The sequence below is a fragment of the Heterodontus francisci genome, chromosome 9 (genome assembly GCF_036365525.1).
Source record: "Heterodontus francisci isolate sHetFra1 chromosome 9, sHetFra1.hap1, whole genome shotgun sequence".
In the NCBI taxonomy this organism is placed as follows: Eukaryota; Metazoa; Chordata; class Chondrichthyes; order Heterodontiformes; family Heterodontidae; genus Heterodontus; species Heterodontus francisci.
This window is the reverse complement of record NC_090379.1, coordinates 114929125-114949908: the sequence shown is the minus strand read 5'-3', so window position 1 is coordinate 114949908 and position 20784 is coordinate 114929125. Positions and strand designations below refer to the sequence as shown.

The 20784-nt window shown below is 48.5% G+C and overlaps 1 protein-coding gene across 2 annotated transcripts in view; it reads right to left on the bottom strand.

Annotated features, from left to right (window-relative positions):
- paplna (papilin a, proteoglycan-like sulfated glycoprotein) overlaps nucleotides 1-20784 on the bottom strand; it is a 122952-nt gene that overhangs the window by 28293 nt on the left and 73875 nt on the right. For both annotated transcript variants that reach the window (XM_068039737.1, XM_068039738.1), the window contains exons 12-17: nucleotides 19341-19517; nucleotides 9026-9202; nucleotides 4047-4197; nucleotides 3594-3680; nucleotides 2682-2976; nucleotides 200-308 (exon numbers count right to left, since the gene is read on the bottom strand). In XM_068039737.1, the coding sequence (XP_067895838.1) occupies nucleotides 200-308; nucleotides 2682-2976; nucleotides 3594-3680; nucleotides 4047-4197; nucleotides 9026-9202; nucleotides 19341-19517 (996 nt within the window). The remainder of the gene's footprint in view (nucleotides 1-199; nucleotides 309-2681; nucleotides 2977-3593; nucleotides 3681-4046; nucleotides 4198-9025; nucleotides 9203-19340; nucleotides 19518-20784) is intronic.

The window sequence follows — 20784 nt, the reverse complement described above, 5'->3', positions numbered from 1 at the left end:
TTTAACAATAAAAATGAGGATGTGTATCAGGAAGGAGCAGTGTGCAGAACCCCGTCGCCGTGAGTTATTGCCACAAATAATTTCACCTAATGAGCCGTTCATACCAGTCCAAATGCTGTCATTGCTATTCAATTCTTTAAGTATGTTATAATGATGTGCAGAAGTCCACAGTATCGAAAGAGTCACCCGATGTACTTACAAAGGTTTGTTGGTCATTTTTATGAAAATAATCGTCCATGGAATGTCTCGAACACCCGGCCTGGTTATATCCGTTTGCTGGTGTCACTCCATCAGGGCAGCATCCATATCTGATCATTTCAAAAAATATCATTCCATAATTTAGAACACATTCTAAATATTCTAGGAGGGTGGTGGAAGCGGAGACAATGAGTGATTTCAAAAGGAAATTGGATGGGCACTTGAGGGAAATAAACTTGCAGGGCGAGAGGGATAGAATGGTGAATGTCTGGATTGCTCGACAGAGAGCCAACATGGACTCGATGGGCCAAATGGCCTCCTTCTGTGCCATTATGACTCTATATTCATACCAAACCCTATCATATAAACAGCACAGGAGACAATACAGGCGTGGGGCAGAGGGTTCCTGACTTTGTGGCAAAATCATGCACGCGGGTATAAAGAACACACAATTACACCACAAACAGCAAATGAAAGATGTCTTCCCCAAGGCACTAACTCGTCATTGGTTAGCTTGTGCTTTTGAAACAGGTGGGCCTGGAGGTTTGGAAAGGGCTTAGTGCTGCAAATCTCAACATTTGAACACTGAAAATGAGGATTTGTATCAGGAAGGAAACGTGTACAGAACCTTTAAATCTGCCCCCACACATTCCCAGGGTTCCACCACACACAACTGTTGGGCCCCCAAAAAAACACAAAAGGAAGTGGTGCAGGAGGCTTCGTTAAGGTTGCTAATCCTCCAGGATTGGAGTGTCCTGGAATGAAAGATTAATCTCTGTTGCGGGCAACCCTAGGAAAATAATCACTAGCTGTAAAAATATCCAAGAAGGAGACAAAAAATAGAAGCCGTTGGAGTGACAGTCAAGAATCATCCAATTGAGTAAATGAAGAGTCTGTTTACTTTCTGATTGGAAGACGGGGCACCACAACAAAGGGCATATTAGGTGACCAATGGGGAGTGTGTGGGGGCAGGGCTGTTGGAGGCAGGAGGTCATGTGATGACACCTCCAGGAATACGTCCAACCAGAATTGCAAACTTCGCCGACCTGCATTTTCATTTAACGAGCTTTTCATTCCAGTGAACGACCAGTCCAAATGCTACAATTGCTTTGTTTTTTATGACACAGACTTGTCATACTCAGAGGTAACTATCTAAACCTGTGGACATGATGGCTGGGATTTTATTCTGATGGTGGGGGTCTCGAAAGGCCCGCAGAATCGAACGCCAATCAGGCACTTAAGTGGACAGTGGTGGGCTGACCATGGGATCAAGGACCCCAGCGATGGAAGTCTTGTCCTCGGAGAGCTGTCAGCCAATCGGAGGCCGGCATCTTCTCCACTGAGCAGCGCCACCGCAGAGGCAGTGGCTGCTGCTGGGGGAGCAACTACCTGAGGCCCAGAAGCGGCACTGGGCCCAGTCCACAGGTAGGTCAGGGCAGGAGGGCTCTCGCAGGGGTGGGGGTTGCAGGAGAGGTGGGTGTAGGAGGGTTGGCAGCAAGGGCAGGGGGTTGGCTCTCAGCGGGCAACCCCCCACCCCCTCCCATTGCTGGGTCCCTCATTCAGGCACTTTTGATGAGGTACCCACTCACCCCGGAGCCGGGAAGCAGCCAACATGGTTTCTCATGCTGTGTTTCCTGGGCTGCCCACCGTACGGCTAATTGCAGCTGTGGTGGGACGAGGCCTTTAATTAGGGGTTAATTACCTTGTTAAGGGCCCCAATTGGCGGCAGGGCAGGAAGGCCATTCACAGGCCTTCCCTCCCTGGACTAAATTTTGGCGGAGGCAGGATGGTGGTGGGAACTCCCCCCCTACCATCCCACCTGATTTAAGCTCTCCCTGCCTCCAAACCCGCCTTGGCGGAGAGCATAAAACTCCCCCTGATGACTGGGTGGTGAGAGGGAGAGTGTCGAGTTCGCTGGCGCTGGCTACGATTTGCACACGTGACAGAGAGAGAAATTCGGCAAGAAACATACGCAAGAAAGACTTGCATTTACATAGCAATCTTCACAAGCTCAAGAGCAAAGCACTTTACAGCCAATGACATACTTTTGAAGTGCAGTCACTGTTGTAATGCAGGGAAAGGTGGCAGTCAATTTGCTCACAACAAGCTCCCACACACTGCAATGTGATAATCTGTTTTCCTTAGTTGGTCCAGGGATACATTTTGACCAGGACATTGGGATAAATCCCCCCTGCTCTTCTTCGAATAGTGCTGCGGAATCTTTTACATTCACCTGAGAGGGCAGATGGGGCCTTGGTTTAAAGTCTCATCTGGAAAACGGCACCTCCGACAGTGCAGCACTCCTTCAGTACTGCACAGCAATGTCGACCTAGGTTATGTGCTCCAGTCTCTGGAGTGGGGTATGAACCCACAATTTCCTGACTTATGAGAGATTGCCACCCACTGAGCCACGGTTAAGACCCATTGAAATTGCACAGATTGTTGGCACCGTGGCTAGTAAAGGTAGCTGATCTTCTGATTACCTGCTTTTGTAGCAGGGGATCAAAGGGCAGCCCTCCCCTCCTGGTCCACTAGCTGGGGCATAACCATCTGGACAGCAGCCGTAAGGTTCTGTGTTGCAGTCCCGAGTCTCTTGACCCATCAGCTCCTGCCGTGACTGCTGGGACCTCGATGGGTCGGACACTGATCCAAGAGCAGGAGAATCCGATTCCGAGACATAGTGGTAAAATCGCGAGTAGTCCCACTCGTTTTGCCGTGACGGCACAGGAAGGAGGTTCGTCTCACTTCGTTCTGGCAGATAGTTCGGAGAATATCGTCCTGAAATTTGGAGAGAAAATGATTAAAACAGTCACCAAGTAGCGCCAGGCTGAAGTTTAAGATCCTGTCCCTCATTCAACTCAGAACCGAGCGGCGTACAAATATTCCGTGCAGTTCGGGGCTGAAGCTGAGCCACTGGATCAGCTGCCTGATATTTCCACAGGAACACTTGTTACTTATACAATACACAGCTGGGTTAAGCTCCAGCTAGTGGACCAGGAGGGGAGGGCTGCCCTTTGATGCAAACGCGACATGAAATCGTGTGACATTGATCACAAGTCGTGGGAGTCAGTTGCCAGCGTTCGCCAGAGCTGGCGGGCAGCCATAAAGACGGGGCTAAATTGTGGCGAGTCGAAGAGACTTAGTAGTTGGCAGGAAAAAAGACAGAGGCGCAAGGGGAGAGCCAACTGTGCAACAGCCCCGACAAACAAATTTCTCTGCAGCACCTGTGGAAGAGCCTGTCACTCCAGAATTGGCCTTTATAGCAACTCCAGGCGCTGCTTCACAAACCACTGACCACCTCCAGGCGCGTATCCATTGTCTCTCGAGATAAGGAGGCCCAAAAGACACACACACACACACACACACAGAAGGACGTTCCGAAAACAGTAACTCACCAGAGGATGGAAGAGATCCAGCATACGGGACAATCATTAACTCTTCATCGGGATTGAATCCCGCGGGATCTGGAAAGCTCGGAACCGCTGGGGGAGTAAGGAAATGGAGTTAACAAAAAAGAACAGGATTTAACCAAAAACGACACAAAGTTTGACCGAAAGTATCTGAAACGGAAATAAATCAGCTATTAACATTGCGCACACTGGAAGTTGTGCCTCATGTGATCATTTAATACAATGGAATGTGGCCCCAAGCATTCAGAGGTAAATGATTAGACAGCAACTTGATACCTGGCCTCCCCGTGCACAGCCTTGATATATGCCAGGCTTGCCAGTATCCACATCCCGTGAATGAATAAAAAACATTTTTATGCTGAATAAACAGGAATAATACCCAGAACTGTCAAGTGGAAATAATATAAAATCAAGCAACCTTAGCCAATATTGACTCACTTTGAGGCTGATAGCAGGGCTGAGTGTTGCAATCCTCAATTTCACGTGGATAGATCCGTTGGTCACACCTTTGTGGGTCCTGGTAATTACGACCCTGGTCGTAGCAGATCACCTGCCGTTTCCGACGGCCCGACTCACAGCTCTTAGAGCACTGGGGAAAACAAAAATCAGTGGGCGACACAACGCCAAACCTAACCTTTTAACAGTTAGACTTTCTTCCTCTTCCTAGATTGCATTAGAGGTTCCGATGGAGAACGTCTTTCAGCCTACTGGGTCTCTAATCTTCCAGAACACCAATCTTTCCATTACCGCAGCTCGATCTTTTCTTGATAAGTCTGATCTTTCTGGATAGCTGTTCCAGTGTGATTAACCTAAAGCAATATTAAAGCTCTAAACTGATTCTTCACTATCCTAAAGCTGTGCCGTCTTTACAGATAAGAGGTTAAACCGAAGCCCAATCTGCCCTCGCAGCTGGGTGTCAAACACCCCACAGTACTATTTGAGTAAAAGCAGCTGAGTTCTCCCTGGGGTCCAGACCAACATTTTTCACTCAACCAACATCACTAAAATCAGATGATCTGCTCATTAACAATAATAATAATAAAAATAATATTTTTATTTGTTGGTTTTATGGTACTGGATGAAATTTTCTCCAATATTGGGAAGACTGAAGCCGTTGTTTTCGGCCCCCACTACAAACTCCATTCCCTAGCTACTGCCTGAGACTAAACCAGTCTGCTCGCAACCTTGGTGTCACATTTGACCCCGAGCTGAGCTTCCAACTACACATCTGCATCATCACTAAGACCACCTGTTTCCACCTCCATGACATCGCCCAACTTCACCTCTGTCTTAGCTCATCTGCTGCTGAAACCCTCATTCGTGCCTTCGTTACCTCTCGTTGACCATTCCAATGCACTCCTGGCTGGTCTCCCACATTCTACTCTCTGTCAACTTGAGGTCACCTAAAACTCTGCTGCCCATGTCTTAACTCGCACCAAGTCCAGTTCCCCTATCACCCCCGTACTCGCTGACCTACACTGGCTCCCAGTTAAGCAACGTCTCGATTTTAAAATTCTCATCCTTGTTTTCATCTCTGCAATCCCCTCCAGTCCTATAACCCTCCAAGATTTCAGTGCTCTTCCAATTCTGGCCTCTTGAACATCCCCGATTTTAATTGCTCCACGATTGGTCACTGTGCCTTCAGCCAAGGCCCTAAGCTCTGGAATTCCCTCCCTATACCTCTCCGACTTCCTATTGCCCTGTCTTTCTTTAAGGAGCTCCTTAAAGTTGACCTCTTTGACCAAGCTTTTGGCCATCTGCCCTAGTGCCACCTTATGTGGCTCAGTGTCAAATTTAACAACGTTAAGAATAGGAGCAGGAGTAGGCCATATGGCCCTTCGAGCCTGCTCCACCATTCAATGAGATCATGGCTGATCTGACGTTAGTCTTATTTCCACATAACCCTTTACTCCCTTGTAGATCAAAAATCTGTCTAACTCAGAATATATTCAATGAATCAACCTCCACTGCTCCCTGTGGAAGAGAATTCCAAAGATTAACGACCCTCTGACGGAAGAAATTTTTCCCCATCGCTATCTTAAACGGGCGACCTCTTATTCTGAAACTGCACCCCCTGGTTCTAGATTCCCCCATGAGGGGAAACATCCTCTTAGCATCTACTCTGTCAAGCCCCCTCAGAATATATACAAACTGGGTGGTTTTATTTTAATTAAAAAAGTCAACAGATGAAACTCTCCGCCGAATGTTTCAATAAGATTACCTCTCATTCCTCTAAACTCCAATGAGTATCAGCCCAACCTGCTTAACCTTTCTCCTTAAAACAATCCCTCATCCCAGGATCAGCCTAGTGAACCTTCTCTGAACTGTCTCGAATGCAAGTATATCCCTCCTGTACGCAGTACTCCTGGTGTGGTCTCACCAATGCCCTGTACAGTTGTAGCAAAACTTTCCTACTTTTATACTCCATTCCCCTTTGCAATAAAGGCCAATATTCCATTTGCCTTCCTAATTACTTGCTGTACCTGCATGCTAACTTTTTGTGATTCATGTACAAGGACACTCAGATCTCCCATTTCACAGCCTTCTGTAGTCTCTCGCCATTTAAATATTTTGCTTTTCTATTCTTCATACCAAAGTGAACAACCTCAAATTTTCCCACATCATACTCAATCTTCCAAATTTTTTTCCACTCACTTAACCTATCGATATCCCTTTGCAGACTCTATGTGTCCTCCTCACAACTTGCTTTCCCACACCTATCTTTGTATTGTCAGCAAATTTGGCTACAATACACTCAATCCCTTCTTCCAAATCATTAATGTAGATTGTGAATAGTTGAGGCCCCAGCACTGATCCCTATGGCACTCCACTAGTTACAATTTGCCAACCTGAAAGTGACCCATTTGTCCCGACTCTCTGTTTCCTGTTAGTTAGCCTATCCTCTATTCATGCTAATATATTACCCCCCATACCATGAGCTCTTCTCCTGTGTAGTAACCTTATATGTGACACCTTCTCGAATGCCTTTTGGAAATCTAAATACACTACATCTACTGGTTCCCTTTTATCTACCCTGCTTGTTACATCCTCAAAGAACTCTAATAAATTTGTCAAACACGATTTCCCTTTCATAAAACTATAGTGACTCTGCCTGATTGCATTATGATTTTCTAAATGTCCTGCCACTGCTTCCTTAATAATGGATTCTAGCATTTTACCAATGACAGATATTAGACTAACTGGCCTATAGTTTCCTGCTTTCTGTCTCCCTCTTTTCTTTAATAGAGGTGTTACATTTGCGGTTTTCCAATCCGCTGTGACCTTTCCAGAATCTACGGAATTTTGAAAGATTGCAACCAATGCATCCACTATCTCTGCAGCCACTTCTTTTAAGATCCTAGGATGCAGGCCATCAGGTCCAGGGGACTTGTCAGTCTTTAATCACATTAGTTTTCCTAGAACTTTTTCTCTAGTGATAGCTTTAAGTCGCCCTCTCCTTTTGCCCCTTGCTTTTCTACTATGATTGGGATGCTTTTAGGGCCTTCTACCATGAAGACAAATACAAAATACTTGTTCAAAGTCTGCCATTTCCTTGGTTCCCATTATTAATTCTCATCCTCTAAGGGACTAATGTTTAGCCACTCTCTTCCTTTTTATATAATTGTAGAAGCTCTTACGATCTGTTTTTATATTTCTTGCTAGTTTACTTTCATATTGTATTTTCTCCCTCTGTAATTTTTTTTAAGTCATCCTTGGCTGGTTTCTAAAATTTTCCCAATCTTCTGGCCTACTGCTAATCTTTGCAACATTGTATGCCTTTTCTTTTAATTTGATACCATCCTTCGCTTCCTTAGTTAGCCACAGATGGTTCATGTTTCTTGTAAAGTCTTTCTTTCTCAATGGAATATATCTTTGTTGAGATTTATGAAATATCTCCTTAAATATCCACCACTGCTTCTCTACCATCTTATCTTTTAACCTATTTTCCCAGTCCACTGTAGCCAACTCTGTCTTCGTAGCATTGTAATTGCCTTTATTTAAGTTTAAGACACTGGTTTCAGACCCAAGTTTCTCACCTTCAAACTGAATGTGAAATTCTATCATGTTATGATCACTGTTCTCTAGAGGATCCTTTACTATGAGATCATTAATTAATCCTGTCTCATTATGCATTACCAAATCTAAAATAGCCTGTTCCTTGGTTGGTCCACAATGTATTGTTCTAAGGCACTGTCCTGAATATACTCTATGAACTCGTCCTCAAGGCTACCTTTGCCAATTTGATTTGTCCAATCTATATGAAATACCTTTCTTACAAGCCCCCATTATTTCTTGATTTATACTCTCTTCTAGAGTGCAGCAACTGTTAGGGGGCATATAGACTATTTCCACCAGTGTCTTCTTTCATTTTGCTTTATGAAGCTCCTGGGAAGCGCCTTTGGGCATTTTATTAAGATAAAGGTGCTATATAAATACAAGTTGCTGCTGCTGTTGTTGTTTATGGGACCTTGCTGTGCGCAATTTGGCTGCTGCATTTCCTACATTACAACAGAGATTACACTTCAAGAGTACTTCATTGGCTGTAAAGCACTTTGGGGCATCCCAAGGTTGTAAAAAGCGCTATGTAAATGCAACTTCTTTGTTTTGTAGTTTCCCTTTTCCTCTTGCAGAGCTTCCTCTTGAGGATTGGCCGAGAACTGGATAAGCTCCACCCATTGAAACTATGAGCTGGACCAGCAGGACAACCGTGAACTTTCCAACACAGAATCAAACACAAACTCAAGTTCATCCTTTGACTGCCCCGCCTTTGCTACTAAAAGTGGCAGCAAGAAACTGCATGGGTCTGATGTCAATCTTCCACAATGAACCTCCAGAACAACCAACATTTCCAAACCTAGTCCAGTTATCACACACCGTTATCAATGAAAATCTTGAAAACAATGACCCACACGGCAGACGTTTCTAGAGCAGTGCTTGGACTAACATTCCCAATACGGCAGACAGGAAGTAAGCACACAGCGCCGGCCACCATTTTGCATCAGGACAAACAAGAGGCATCTTTTACCCACATTTGAAGCACGCGTTAGACTTTTCCCATTTGCACCAAGTCTGGACAGAGTGGGAAATAATCCTGGGACGTTCCTCGCCCAGTTACTGATTGATAAACTCACTGGGGAACAACTTCATCTTTTTCTGTGACATCACACACGTCAACAGAGCCAAATCTTATCCACATCACAAACAAAAGTTGTATTTGGGGCTTTTAATAAAGTAGATAGCCCAAAATGCCAATTGTTTTAGAATCTTTGCTCCTCTTCCCTATTCTGTACATCCGTTGCCAATATTTCAAACTCATTATGCAAAGGAAAATGGACTAATTACATTTTCATTTAAGCTAAAAATCAGCTGATTCTCTGGTCCAAGAGAAAGAAAGGAAAAATATTTTGCAAACTCACCAGGCCCCACGCCCCAACATGCCAAGAGAAGTAGTCGTTGCAGGTATCAAGGACACAGGGCTGGACAGCCAAGGGCTTCACCGGAGAGGAACAGGCAAAATCTGCCACCTGGCCACCTGACTGGGACATACACGAGACAGACCTGGTCTGAATTCCCTCACCACACGTTACTGAGCACTGCAACAAGACACAAGAGGTATTGAATGACTTTGTGAAGGAAGAATCAAACAGCTCAAATAAAACTATATTGCCACAATAAACTCAGACCAAAAAGATCCCACTTTTTGTCTCTCAAATTTTATCCCCTCCCCCTCTGTAGACACAGACTTGTGTTGCATTTCAGTCCCAGAGACACCATTTCTTGTAGGGTTTCAATCCCAAAGATACTGTTTCACAAGACATCACCCTCCTGTTGGGTATCTGTCCCAGAGACACATCCTCCTATTGGATTTCAGTCCCAAAACACTGGCCGGAATTTTATGCCACCCCAGCGAGCTGGATGGTGGTGGGTGGCCTAAAATTGAGCAGGAGGCTCCGGGAGGCCTTCCTGACCCGCTCCCACCTCCGCTCCACTTTTCGTGGGCTGGGGTGGGGGCGGCGGGGGGCAAGAAACGGGCCGCTCGCCTCAGGCCAATCAAGGCCACTTAAGGACTTTCGCCCACCTCCACAGATTTTACCCGTGGCAAGTGGGCATCTGGGAGATGTGAAAGACTGCCCAGTGAAACCTGGCGGCCTCTCAGGGCACAGGTGTCCGGTTGAGGCCCGCCCCGGCTTCCCCAACCACCCCTAGGATTTCAGACACCACCCCCCCCTTCCCCCAAACGACCATTCTTGCCTTGGTGGGGCGCGACCAATTAGCCCGAGGCAACCCCAACTTACCTGGACACCTGGCTCCATGTCCTCGGCCAGGCTGCAGTCCCAGCAGTGGCCACCGCTCCCGGTGGCACTGCTGGGACTAAGAACTGCCAGCCCGATGATTGGCCAACAGCTCAATGAGGCAGGACTTGCTCCCTCAAGCTGGTGGAAGTCCCGCCTCAGAACACTTAAAGTCCAGGGACCCGTAAAATGCAGGACGGATCCCCAGGCTGGGCAGAAGCGGGTTCGCCACCGACTTTTACGTCAGTGGCCTGCTCCCATCCGCCCGATGTAAAATCCAGCCCACTATCTCCTACTGGCTATCAATCCCATACAAATCAACTCTGGGGCAGGAGGAGTGCAGGTGGGGTAGACAATCAGACAGACATAGCTCCCCACCACTAATCACTGCATTGTGATGTCTGCTGGAAAATGTGGGGTGTGAGCAGGATCAGGCTCAGCAGTTGTTCAGTTAACAATACTCTTTGTCCACAGGAAGATATGAAGAGCAGGAGTAGGCCACTCAGCCCCTCAAGCCTGCTCCGCCATTCAACAAGATCATGGCTGATCTGATTGTAACCTCAACTCCACATTCCCACCTACCTCCAATAACCTTTCACCCCCTTGCTTATCAAGAATCTGTCTCCCTCTGCCTTAAAAATATTCAAAGACTCTGCTTCCACTGTCTTTTGCGGAAGAGTGTTCCAAAGACTCACGACCATGAGAGAAAAAAATTTCTCCTCATCTCTGTCTTAAATGGGCGACCCCTTATTTTTAAACAGTGACCCCTAGTTTTAAATTCTCCCACAAGGAGAAACATCCTTTCCACATCCACCCTGTCAAGACCCCTCAGGATCTTATATGTTTCAATCAAGTCGCCTTTTACTCTCCTAAACTCCAGCAGGTACAAGCCTAGCCTGTCCAATCTTTCCTCATAAGACAACCTGCTCATTCCAGGTATTAGTCTAGTAAACTTTCGCTGAACTGCTTCCAATGCATTTACATCCTTCCCTAAATCAGGAGACCAATACAGTACATAGTATTCCAGATGTGGTCTCACATCTAACTGAAGCATAACCTCCCTACTTTCGTATTCAATTCCCCTCACAATAAATGATAACATTCTATTAGTTTTCTAACTACCTGCATACTAACCTTTTGCAATTCATGCACGAGGACACCCAGATCCCTCTGCATCTCAGAGCTCTGCAATATCTCATCATTTAGATAATATGCATCATTTTTATTCTTCCTGCCAAAATGGACAATTTCACATTTTCCCAAATTATACTCCATTTGCCACTCATTTAACTTATCTATATCCCTTTGTAGCCTCCTTCTGTCCTCTTCACAGCTTACCTTCCAACCTATCTTCATGTCATCAGCAAATTTAGCAACCACACCTTTGGCCCCTTCATCCAAGTCATTTATATAAACTGTAAAATATTGAGGGCCCAGCACTGATCCCTATGGCACACCACTCGTTACATCTTGCCAACCAGAAAATGACCCATTTATACCTACTCTCTGTTTCCTGTTAGCTGGCCAATCTTCTATCCATGCCAATATGTTACCCCCTACACCATGAGATTTTATTTTCTGCAATAACCTTTCATGTGGCACCTTAAGAAAATCTAAGTACAATACATTCACCTGTTTCCCTTTATCCACAGTACATGTAACTTCCTCAAAGAACTTCAATAAATTGGTTAAACATGATTTCCCTTTCACAAAACCACATTGACTCTGCCTGATTACCTTGACTTTTTCTAAATGCCCTGCTATAATGTCTTTAATAATAGCTTCTAACATTTTTCCATAACAGATGTTAAGCTAACTAGCTTGTAATTTCCTGCTTTCTGTCTCTCTCCCTTTTTGAATAAAGGAACTATATTCACTATTTTCCAATCTAATGGAACCTTCCCCAAATCTCGGGAATTTTGGAAAATCAATACCAATGCATCAACTCTCTCACTAACCACTTCTTTTAACACCCTAGGATGAAATCCATCAGGACCCGGGGACTTGTCAGCCCACAGCTCCAACAATTTGCTCAGTACCACTTCAGTGGTGACTGTAATTTTTTTTAGCTCCTCCTTCCCTTCCATTTCCTGATTTAAAGCTATATCTGGAATGTTACTTGCATCCTCTATAGTAAAGACCTGTTCAATTCATCTGCCGTCTTCTTATTTTCCATTATTAATTCCCAGACTCACTTTCTATAGGACCAATGCTCACTTTGTTAACTCTTTTTAAAAACTCCTACTGTTTTTATATTTCTAGCTAGCTTTCTTTCGTTGCTGTTCTTCATATTCTGTCCAATTGTCTGACCTGCCACCCATCTCTGCGCAATTATATGCTTTTTCTTTAAGTTTGATACAATCTTTAACTTTTTTAGTTAACCATGGATTGTGGGTCCTCCCCTTGGAATTTTTCTTTCTCATTGGAATGTATCTATTCTGTGTATTCTGAAATATCCCCTTAAATGTCTGCCACTGCATCTCTATTGACTGATCCCTTAACCTAATTTGCCAGTTCATCTATCTAGCTCTGCCTACATGTCCTCATAATTGCCCTTATTTAAGTTTAAAATACTAGTCTTAGACCCTGTTATGGCCAGGTGAGAAAGAGCTCTAGGGTCCCTTTCAGCCTTCATTCGATCTTGCTGTAACAGGGTTTAATTTTAAACACATGTTTTTAGCTCCTCCCTGGTGAATCCTTGTTCACCGCTTTCCAATTATAAGGCAAAGAAACCAACATAAACAGGTTTTCTTAGGTTCAAAGAAAAAAATTTGAAATTTATTAAACTTGAACTTAAACTCTAATTCAGTTAACGCCTACAGATACATGACGTGCCCACATTAGCATGCATAAGCGATACACACATGCAAATAGAGACAGAAAAGAGAAGAAAAATAAAGTGGAAAAGTTTGAGGCAATATCTGAAGAGTTTTTATTACAGTTCTTCGAGTTCACTGTAGAGTCCTCAATTGTAGGTACATCTTGCTTTTCATTGGGGCCCAGTATTCTTCTTAAACCTTGTTTGCTGAAGGAGACTTTTCTCTCTTGGGGTTCATGTGTCTTCAGTGGATTCAGAGCTTTGTGAGAAAGAGATAGGAGCAGATAGGAGAGATCTTCTCAGTCCAGGAGCAAACAGACTTTCTGCCCAAACTGTTTGTACAAGTTCAAAAAACTCAGGTTGCCCAGCAGGTTAGTCATGTGACTGGCTGATTTGACCATATCCGTTTGTGTATTCGGCCATCTTAGCAGTCAACCTGGAATGTGAGTTCCCCCACCTTCAATGTCTGGTGATCAAATGTCCATGGGTTCAATGTCAGGGAATGGCTACTTTGCCCTTCCAAACACTGTCTGCTAATATGCAAATGTCTTTTCCAGCCACAGCTGATCTGTTTAACAAGTCCTTTCTTAACTCCAGTAACAGTTTAAAATCAATGCTCATGACAAAATTAATGTGCCTCATTCTTGGCAGGTGGGGGCCTAGCACGACAGACCCACTGTTTGCTCCCTCAAACTGAATGTAAATTTCGATCGTATTATGATTGCTGCTGCCTAGTGATGCCTTCACTATGAGGTCATTAATCAATCCTATCTCGTTGCACAATACCAGGTCTAGTATAGCCTGCTCTCTGGTTGGCTCCAAGAAACTATTCCAAAATCATTCTACAATCTCCTAATCTAGGCTACCTTTGCTCATCTGATTTTTCCAGTCTATAGGTAGATTAAAAGCTCCCATGAAATAAAATCCCCGTACTTTTCTGACATGCTCTTATTATTTCTTCCTTTATACCCCATCCTACTGTGTGTTAGGGGGCTTGCACATCACTCCAAGTGACTTCTTGCCTTTAACATTTCTCATCTCTACCGAAACTGCTTCTACATCTTGGTTTCCTGAACTTAGGTCATCCCTCTTTATTGTGCGAATACCATCACTGATCAACAGAGCCACTGCTCCACCTTTTCCTAGCTTCCTGTCCTTCCTAACTGTCATATACCCTTCAATATTCAGGTCCCAATCTATGTCATCCTACAGCCATGTCTCTGTCATGGCTATCAGATCGTACTTATTTATTTCTATTTGTGTTCTCAGTTCATCTGTTTTGTTTTGAATGTTACGTGCATTCAGAACCTTTAGTTTTATCTTTTTATTATTTTTGTAACCTCTAGCCTTATCTGCTGATTTACTCTTGGGTTTGTACTCTCTGTCCCTTCCTGTCACGGTCGGTTTATCATTTCCCACATTAATATCTTTCTCTCTTGCCTTGTTTCTACTCTGATTTACCGTATCTACCCAAATTTGATCCCTTGCCCCCACTAATTAGTTTAAAACACTCTCTCTACTTCCCTAGTTATGCGGCTCGCTAGAACATAGAACATTGGTCCCAACGGTACAGCCCCCACTTTCCCCAGTACTGGTGCCAGTGCCCCACAAACTAGAACCTATTTCCACCACACCAGAGATTACTACCCTTGAGGTTTTGCTTCTTAATTTGGTGCCTAGCTCCTCATACTGACTGTGCAGAACCTCTTTCCTTGTCCTGCCTATGTCATTGGTACCTACATGGACCACGACGACTGGATCCTTCCCCCTCCCAATTTAAGTTCCTCTCCAGCCCTGAGCAGATGTCCCAAACCCTGGCACCAGGCAGGCAACTCAGCTGTATGGACGCTCGCTCTTTGCTGCACAGAACAATGTCAATCCCCTTCACTATACTGTTTTGTACTGTTACTACTTTCCTTTTTGTTCCCACCACTTGAAGGGCTTGCTGTACCATGGTGCCATGACCAGTCTGCTCATTCATCCTGCAGACCTTGCTTTCATCCACACAGGTTGCAAGCATCTCAAACCTGTTTGACAATTGCAAAGACTGAGACCCCTCCACTACAGTCTGCTTTACCTGCCTCACTCATGGTCACACCCTCCTGTCCCTCACCGCTGATCAAAACAGATGACCCAATTCTAAGGGGTGTGACCGTCTTCTGGTACAAACTGACCAGGTTTCACTCCCCCTGTCTGATGTTGCGCAGTGTCTGCAGTTTGGTTTCCAGATCAATAATCCTGATCCGGAATTCCTCTCGCTGCTGATATGTTTGTTCTGGATCGTGCTGGCATCCAGGAGATCCCACATTCCACAGCTGCAACACAACACCTGTCATGCCATTGTTACTTAGTTATTAATTTAATTTAATTACTTCCTTAATTAACTTAGAATAATTCCTATGTAGACCAAAATTTACTGTGCTTATTAAATGCTAGTACCATCTACAACTAAGAGTTATATGTTTTTTAATTACACAGGTATGTGTTTTAGGTATTTATTTTAAAGTTTTAGTTCTTTTTATTTATAGAACTTCCCAACAAACCAGCTCCTCTGCTGCACCGAAATAAGAACCAAATACTGGAGGGCGAAAAAAGTAGACCAAGGAGCACCTCCTCCCCCCTTCACCGAACTCCCCACTCACAAAACTCGTATCTGCACACTCTGCTTACAATCTTCACTCAATTTACTCACCAGCCAATCACCTACCTCCTTCCCTGTGATGTCACACCTAGATTTTTTTTTTAAAATGCTGGTTCTGACTGGCTTCTGGCGGCGGCAATCCCCACTGCCGGTCTTGCTCTTTCCTGCCGTTCGTCGACGGTTAGTGACTGGCAATGAGTCACACTGGGGGACGGGGTCCACTGGCAGGGACACTCACTGGGGTACGGGGTCCACTGGCTGGGACTCTCACTGGGGTAAGGGGTCCACTGGCTGGGACTCTCACTGGGGTACGGGGTCCTCTGGCAGGGACTCGCACTGGGGTACGGGGTCCACCGGCAGGGACTCGCACTGGGGTACGGGGTCCACCGGCAGGGACTCGCACTGGGGTACGGGGTCCACCGGCAGGGACTCGCACTGGGGTACGGGGTCCACCGGCAGGGACTCGCACTGGGGTACGGGGTCCACCGGCAGGGACTCGCACTGGGGTACGGGGTCCACCGGCAGGGACTCGCACTGGGGTACGGGGTCCACCGGCAGGGACTCGCACTGGGGTACGGGGTCCACCGGCAGGGACTCGCACTGGGGTACGGGGTCCACCGGCAGGGACTCGCACTGGGGTACGGGGTCCACCGGCAGGGACTCGCACTGGGGTACGGGGTCCACCGGCAGGGACTCGCACTGGGGTACGGGGTCCACCGGCAGGGACTCGCACTGGGGTACGGGGTCCACCGGCAGGGACTCGCACTGGGGTACGGGGTCCACCGGCAGGGACTCGCACTGGGGTACGGGGTCCACCGGCAGGGACTCGCACTGGGGTACGGGGTCCACCGGCAGGGACTCGCACTGGGGTACGGGGTCCACCGGCAGGGACTCGCACTGGGGTACGGGGTCCACCGGCAGGGACTCGCACTGGGGTACGGGGTCCACCGGCAGGGACTCTCACTGGGGTACGGGGTCCACCGGCAGGGACTCTCACTGGGGTACGGGGTCCACCGGCAGGGACTCTCACTGGGGTACGGGGTCCACCGGCAGGGACTCTCACTGGGGTACGGGGTCCACCGGCAGGGACTCTCACTGGGGTACGGGGTCCACCGGCAGGGACTCTCACTGGGGTACGGGGTCCACCGGCAGGGACTCTCACTGGGGTACGGGGTCCACCGGCAGGGACTCTCACTGGGGTACGGGGTCCACCGGCAGGGACTCTCACTGGGGTACGGGGTCCACCGGCAGGGACTCTCACTGGGGTACGGGGTCCACCGGCAGGGACTCTCACTGGGGTACGGGGTCCACCGGCAGGGACTCTCACTGGGGTACGGGGTCCACCGGCAGGGACTCTCACTGGGGTACGGGGTCCACCGGCAGGGACTCTCACTGGGGTACGGGGTCCACCGGCAGGGACTCGCACTGGGGTACGGGGTCCACCGGCAGGGACTCTCACTGGGGTACGGGGTCCACCGGCAGGGACTCTCACTGGGGTACGGGGTCCACCGGCAGGGACTCTCACTGGGGTACGGGGTCCACCGGCAGGGACTCTCACTGGGGTACGGGGTCCACCGGCAGGGACTCTCACTGGGGTACGGGGTCCACCGGCAGGGACTCTCACTGGGGTACGGGGTCCACCGGCAGGGACTCTCACTGGGGTACGGGGTCCACCGGCAGGGACTCTCACTGGGGTACGGGGTCCACCGGCAGGGACTCGCACTGGGGTACGGGGTCCACCGGCAGGGACTCGCACTGGGGTACGGGGTCCACCGGCAGGGACTCGCACTGGGGTACGGGGTCCACCGGCAGGGACTCGCACTGGGGTACGGGGTCCACCGGCAGGGACTCGCACTGGGGTACGGGGTCCACCGGCAGGGACTCGCACTGGGGTACGGGGTCCACCGGCAGGGACTCGCACTGGGGTACGGGGTCCACCGGCAGGGACTCGCACTGGGGTACGGGGTCCACCGGCAGGGACTCGCACTGGGGTACGGGGTCCACCGGCAGGGACTCGCACTGGGGTACGGGGTCCACCGGCAGGGACTCGCACTGGGGTACGGGGTCCACCGGCAGGGACTCGCACTGGGGTACGGGGTCCACCGGCAGGGACTTGCACTGGGGTACGGGGTCCACCGGCAGGGACTCGCACTGGGGTACGGGGTCCACCGGCAGGGACTCTCACTGGGGTACGGGGTCCACCGGCAGGGACTCTCACTGGGGTACGGGGTCCACCGGCAGGGACTCTCACTGGGGTACGGGGTCCACCGGCAGGGACTCTCACTGGGGTACGGGGTCCACCGGCAGGGACTCTCACTGGGGTACGGGGTCCACCGGCAGGGACTCTCACTGGGGTACGGGGTCCACCGGCAGGGACTCTCACTGGGGTACGGGGTCCACCGGCAGGGACTCTCAGTGGGGTACGGGGTCCACCGGCAGGGACTCTCACTGGGGTACGGGGTCCACCGGCAGGGACTCTCACTGGGGTACGGGGTCCACCGGCAGGGACTCTCACTGGGGTACGGGGTCCACCGGCAGGGACTCTCACTGGGGTACGGGGTCCACCGGCAGGGACTCTCACTGGGGTACGGGGTCCACCGGCAGGGACTCTCACTGGGGTACGGGGTCCACCGGCAGGGACTCTCACTGGGGTACGGGGTCCACCGGCAGGGACTCTCACTGGGGTACGGGGTCCACCGGCAGGGACTCTCACTGGGGTACGGGGTCCACCGGCAGGGACTCTCACTGGGATACGGGGTCCACCGGCAGGGACTCTCACTGGGATACGGGGTCCACTGGCAGGGACTCTCACTGGGATACGGGGTCCACTGGCAGGGATCTCACTGGGGTATGGGGTCCACTGGCGGGGATCTCACTGTGGTACGGGGTCCACTGGCAGGGACTCTCACTGGTGTATGGGATCCACTGGCAGGGACTCTCACTGGGGTACGGGGTCCACTGGCAGGGACTCTCACTGGTGTATGGGATCCACTGGCAGGGACTCTCACTGGGGTACGGGGTCCACTGGCAGGGACTCTCACTGGGGTACGGGCTCCACTGGCAGGGACTCTCACTGGTGTATGGGATCCACTGGCAGGGACTCTCACTGGGGTACGGGGTCCACTGGCAGGGACTCTCTGCCTCCAGAGTTGGCAACAGGCAGCAGCCCCTGGGCCTGGAACCTCACTGTTTCCTAAAGGCAGCAGCCGCCTCAGAGAAGCGACCGCATTTCCCACGGAACTGTGAGGAGGCGGCCTGTGGGGAGCGGGTAGGGGGTGAACCGTTACTGCCTGCTTGACCTCGGCTGCCACTCCAGGATCTCAGCGCCACCTGATTCCGGAAACAGGCCCACAGATAGTGGGCACTTCCCGCACAAGGAACCCCAAGCTTGCTGATACCTGTGAACACGTAACACAAAGAATCCTCTGCTCCTCATCGGTAAAAACTGGGCAGCAAAAAAAAAGATTGGACAACCCAGGAAGGTCACAACCAAATAAAGAGGAACTGGAGAAGGTGAAAAAATATTTACAAGGACGATAGCAGTACTGAGATTTTATAATGATCAGGAAAGAGTGAACAGACTGGGTCTCACTTCTCTATTTAAGACTGAGTGGTGGTCGAATAGAGGTCTTTCAAATTGTGCAGGAGTTCCCTAGGTAGATATAAAGATAATGTTTCACTTGTGTGATGTCCAGAACTAGATAGTCAGATAATCACTAATAAATTCAATAAGGAACTCGAGAAACTTCTTCATCCAGAGAGAATGGAACACGCTACCATCAGGAGTGGTTGAAGTGAATAACAGGGATGAATTTAAGGAACAGCTAGATAAACACATGAGGGAGAAAGGAATAGAAGGATATGCTGATCAGGATAGGTGAAATAGGATGGAAGGAGGCTTGTGCGGAGCATAAACACTAGCACAGACCAGCTGGGCCGAATGGCCTGTTTGTGTGCTGTGAAGTCAATGTAACACTTACCAAGCTCCAGGCCCCAATATACCATGCGAAGACGTCTCTGCAGGTGTCGAGCTTACAGGCCCGAGCTACCAAGGGCTTCGACTGAGAGGAACAGACAAAGTCTGGAAGCTGGCTTCCTGATGGCAACAGACACGAGACAGACCTGGTCTGAATCCCCTCACCACATGTTACAGAACACTGCAACAGAGCACAAGAGGCACTTTCAGAATTAGGAATAAGCACAACCAATAAACCAAGTGGCAGGTTGCTAACAACCTGGTTCTTTACAATGTTCTTTTTTTCTAAAAAAGGAACATAGGAACAGGAGCAGCCCATTTACCTGCCTCTGCTCCATATACCTGGATACCTTATAAGGATTGGGGTGTCCTGTTAATAAATATTAGATTAGATTAGAGATACAGCACTGAAACAGGCCCTTCGGCCCACCGAGTCTGTGCCGACCATCAACCACCCATTTATACTAATCCTACACTAATCCCATATTCCTACCAAACATCCCCACCTGCCCCTGTATTTCCCTACCACCTACCTGTACGAGTGACAATTTATAATGGCCAATTTACCTACCAACCTGCAAGTCTTTTGGCTTGTGGGAGGAAACCGGAGCACCCGGAGAAAACCCACGCAGACACAGGGAGAACTTGCAAACTCCACACAGGCAGTACTCAGAATCGAACCCAGGTCCCTGGAGCTGTGAGGCTGCGGTGCTAACCACTGCGCCACTGTGCCGCCCTAAATATATATAAATATATATTGTTTAAGTACATTTGGGACTAGCTGTACAGCTCTTTGAAGGAGCCAGCACAGGAACGATGGGCTAAATGGCCTCCTTCATTGCTGTCATGTTCTATGATACTGAAGTGCAGTCACTGCTGTTTTGTAGGCACAACCTGTATCTCTAAACTTTTCCCCACCATGGGAATAAGTAAGTTCCTTCCTATCGGGGATCACCCTGCTGGGATGTCACTGAACGTTCTCCAAGGCAGAATCATGTCTCAGTTGGGAGACCTCACACTGCACTGAATATTTTCAATGAGGTTAATAGCTCTGTAGAACTGGAGTGTTCATTCCCAATGTTTCTGCGGAACTTTTGTAACAAAACTCAGAATCCCAATAACGTTTCCGACAGTTTTCTTTGCATGTGAGAGGTATTATTTTGTTAGTGACCACCCCCCTCCCCCCCAATCCTTTTTGTTCAATTATCCCCCTTCCTCCAAATGTTTCCCCATTTAGAATGCAACCCCATCAGTTACATCTAAAGTGTATCTCATCACACTTCATGTTCAACTGCATCAGCCATGCCTCAGTGGGGAGCAGTCTCGCCTGAGTCAGAAGGTTGTGGGTTCAAGCCCCACTCCGGTGTCTTGAGCCAAACATCTAGTGCAGTACTGAAGGAGTGCTATATAGCTCGGAGGTGCCGTCTTTTGGATGAGACGGTAAACTG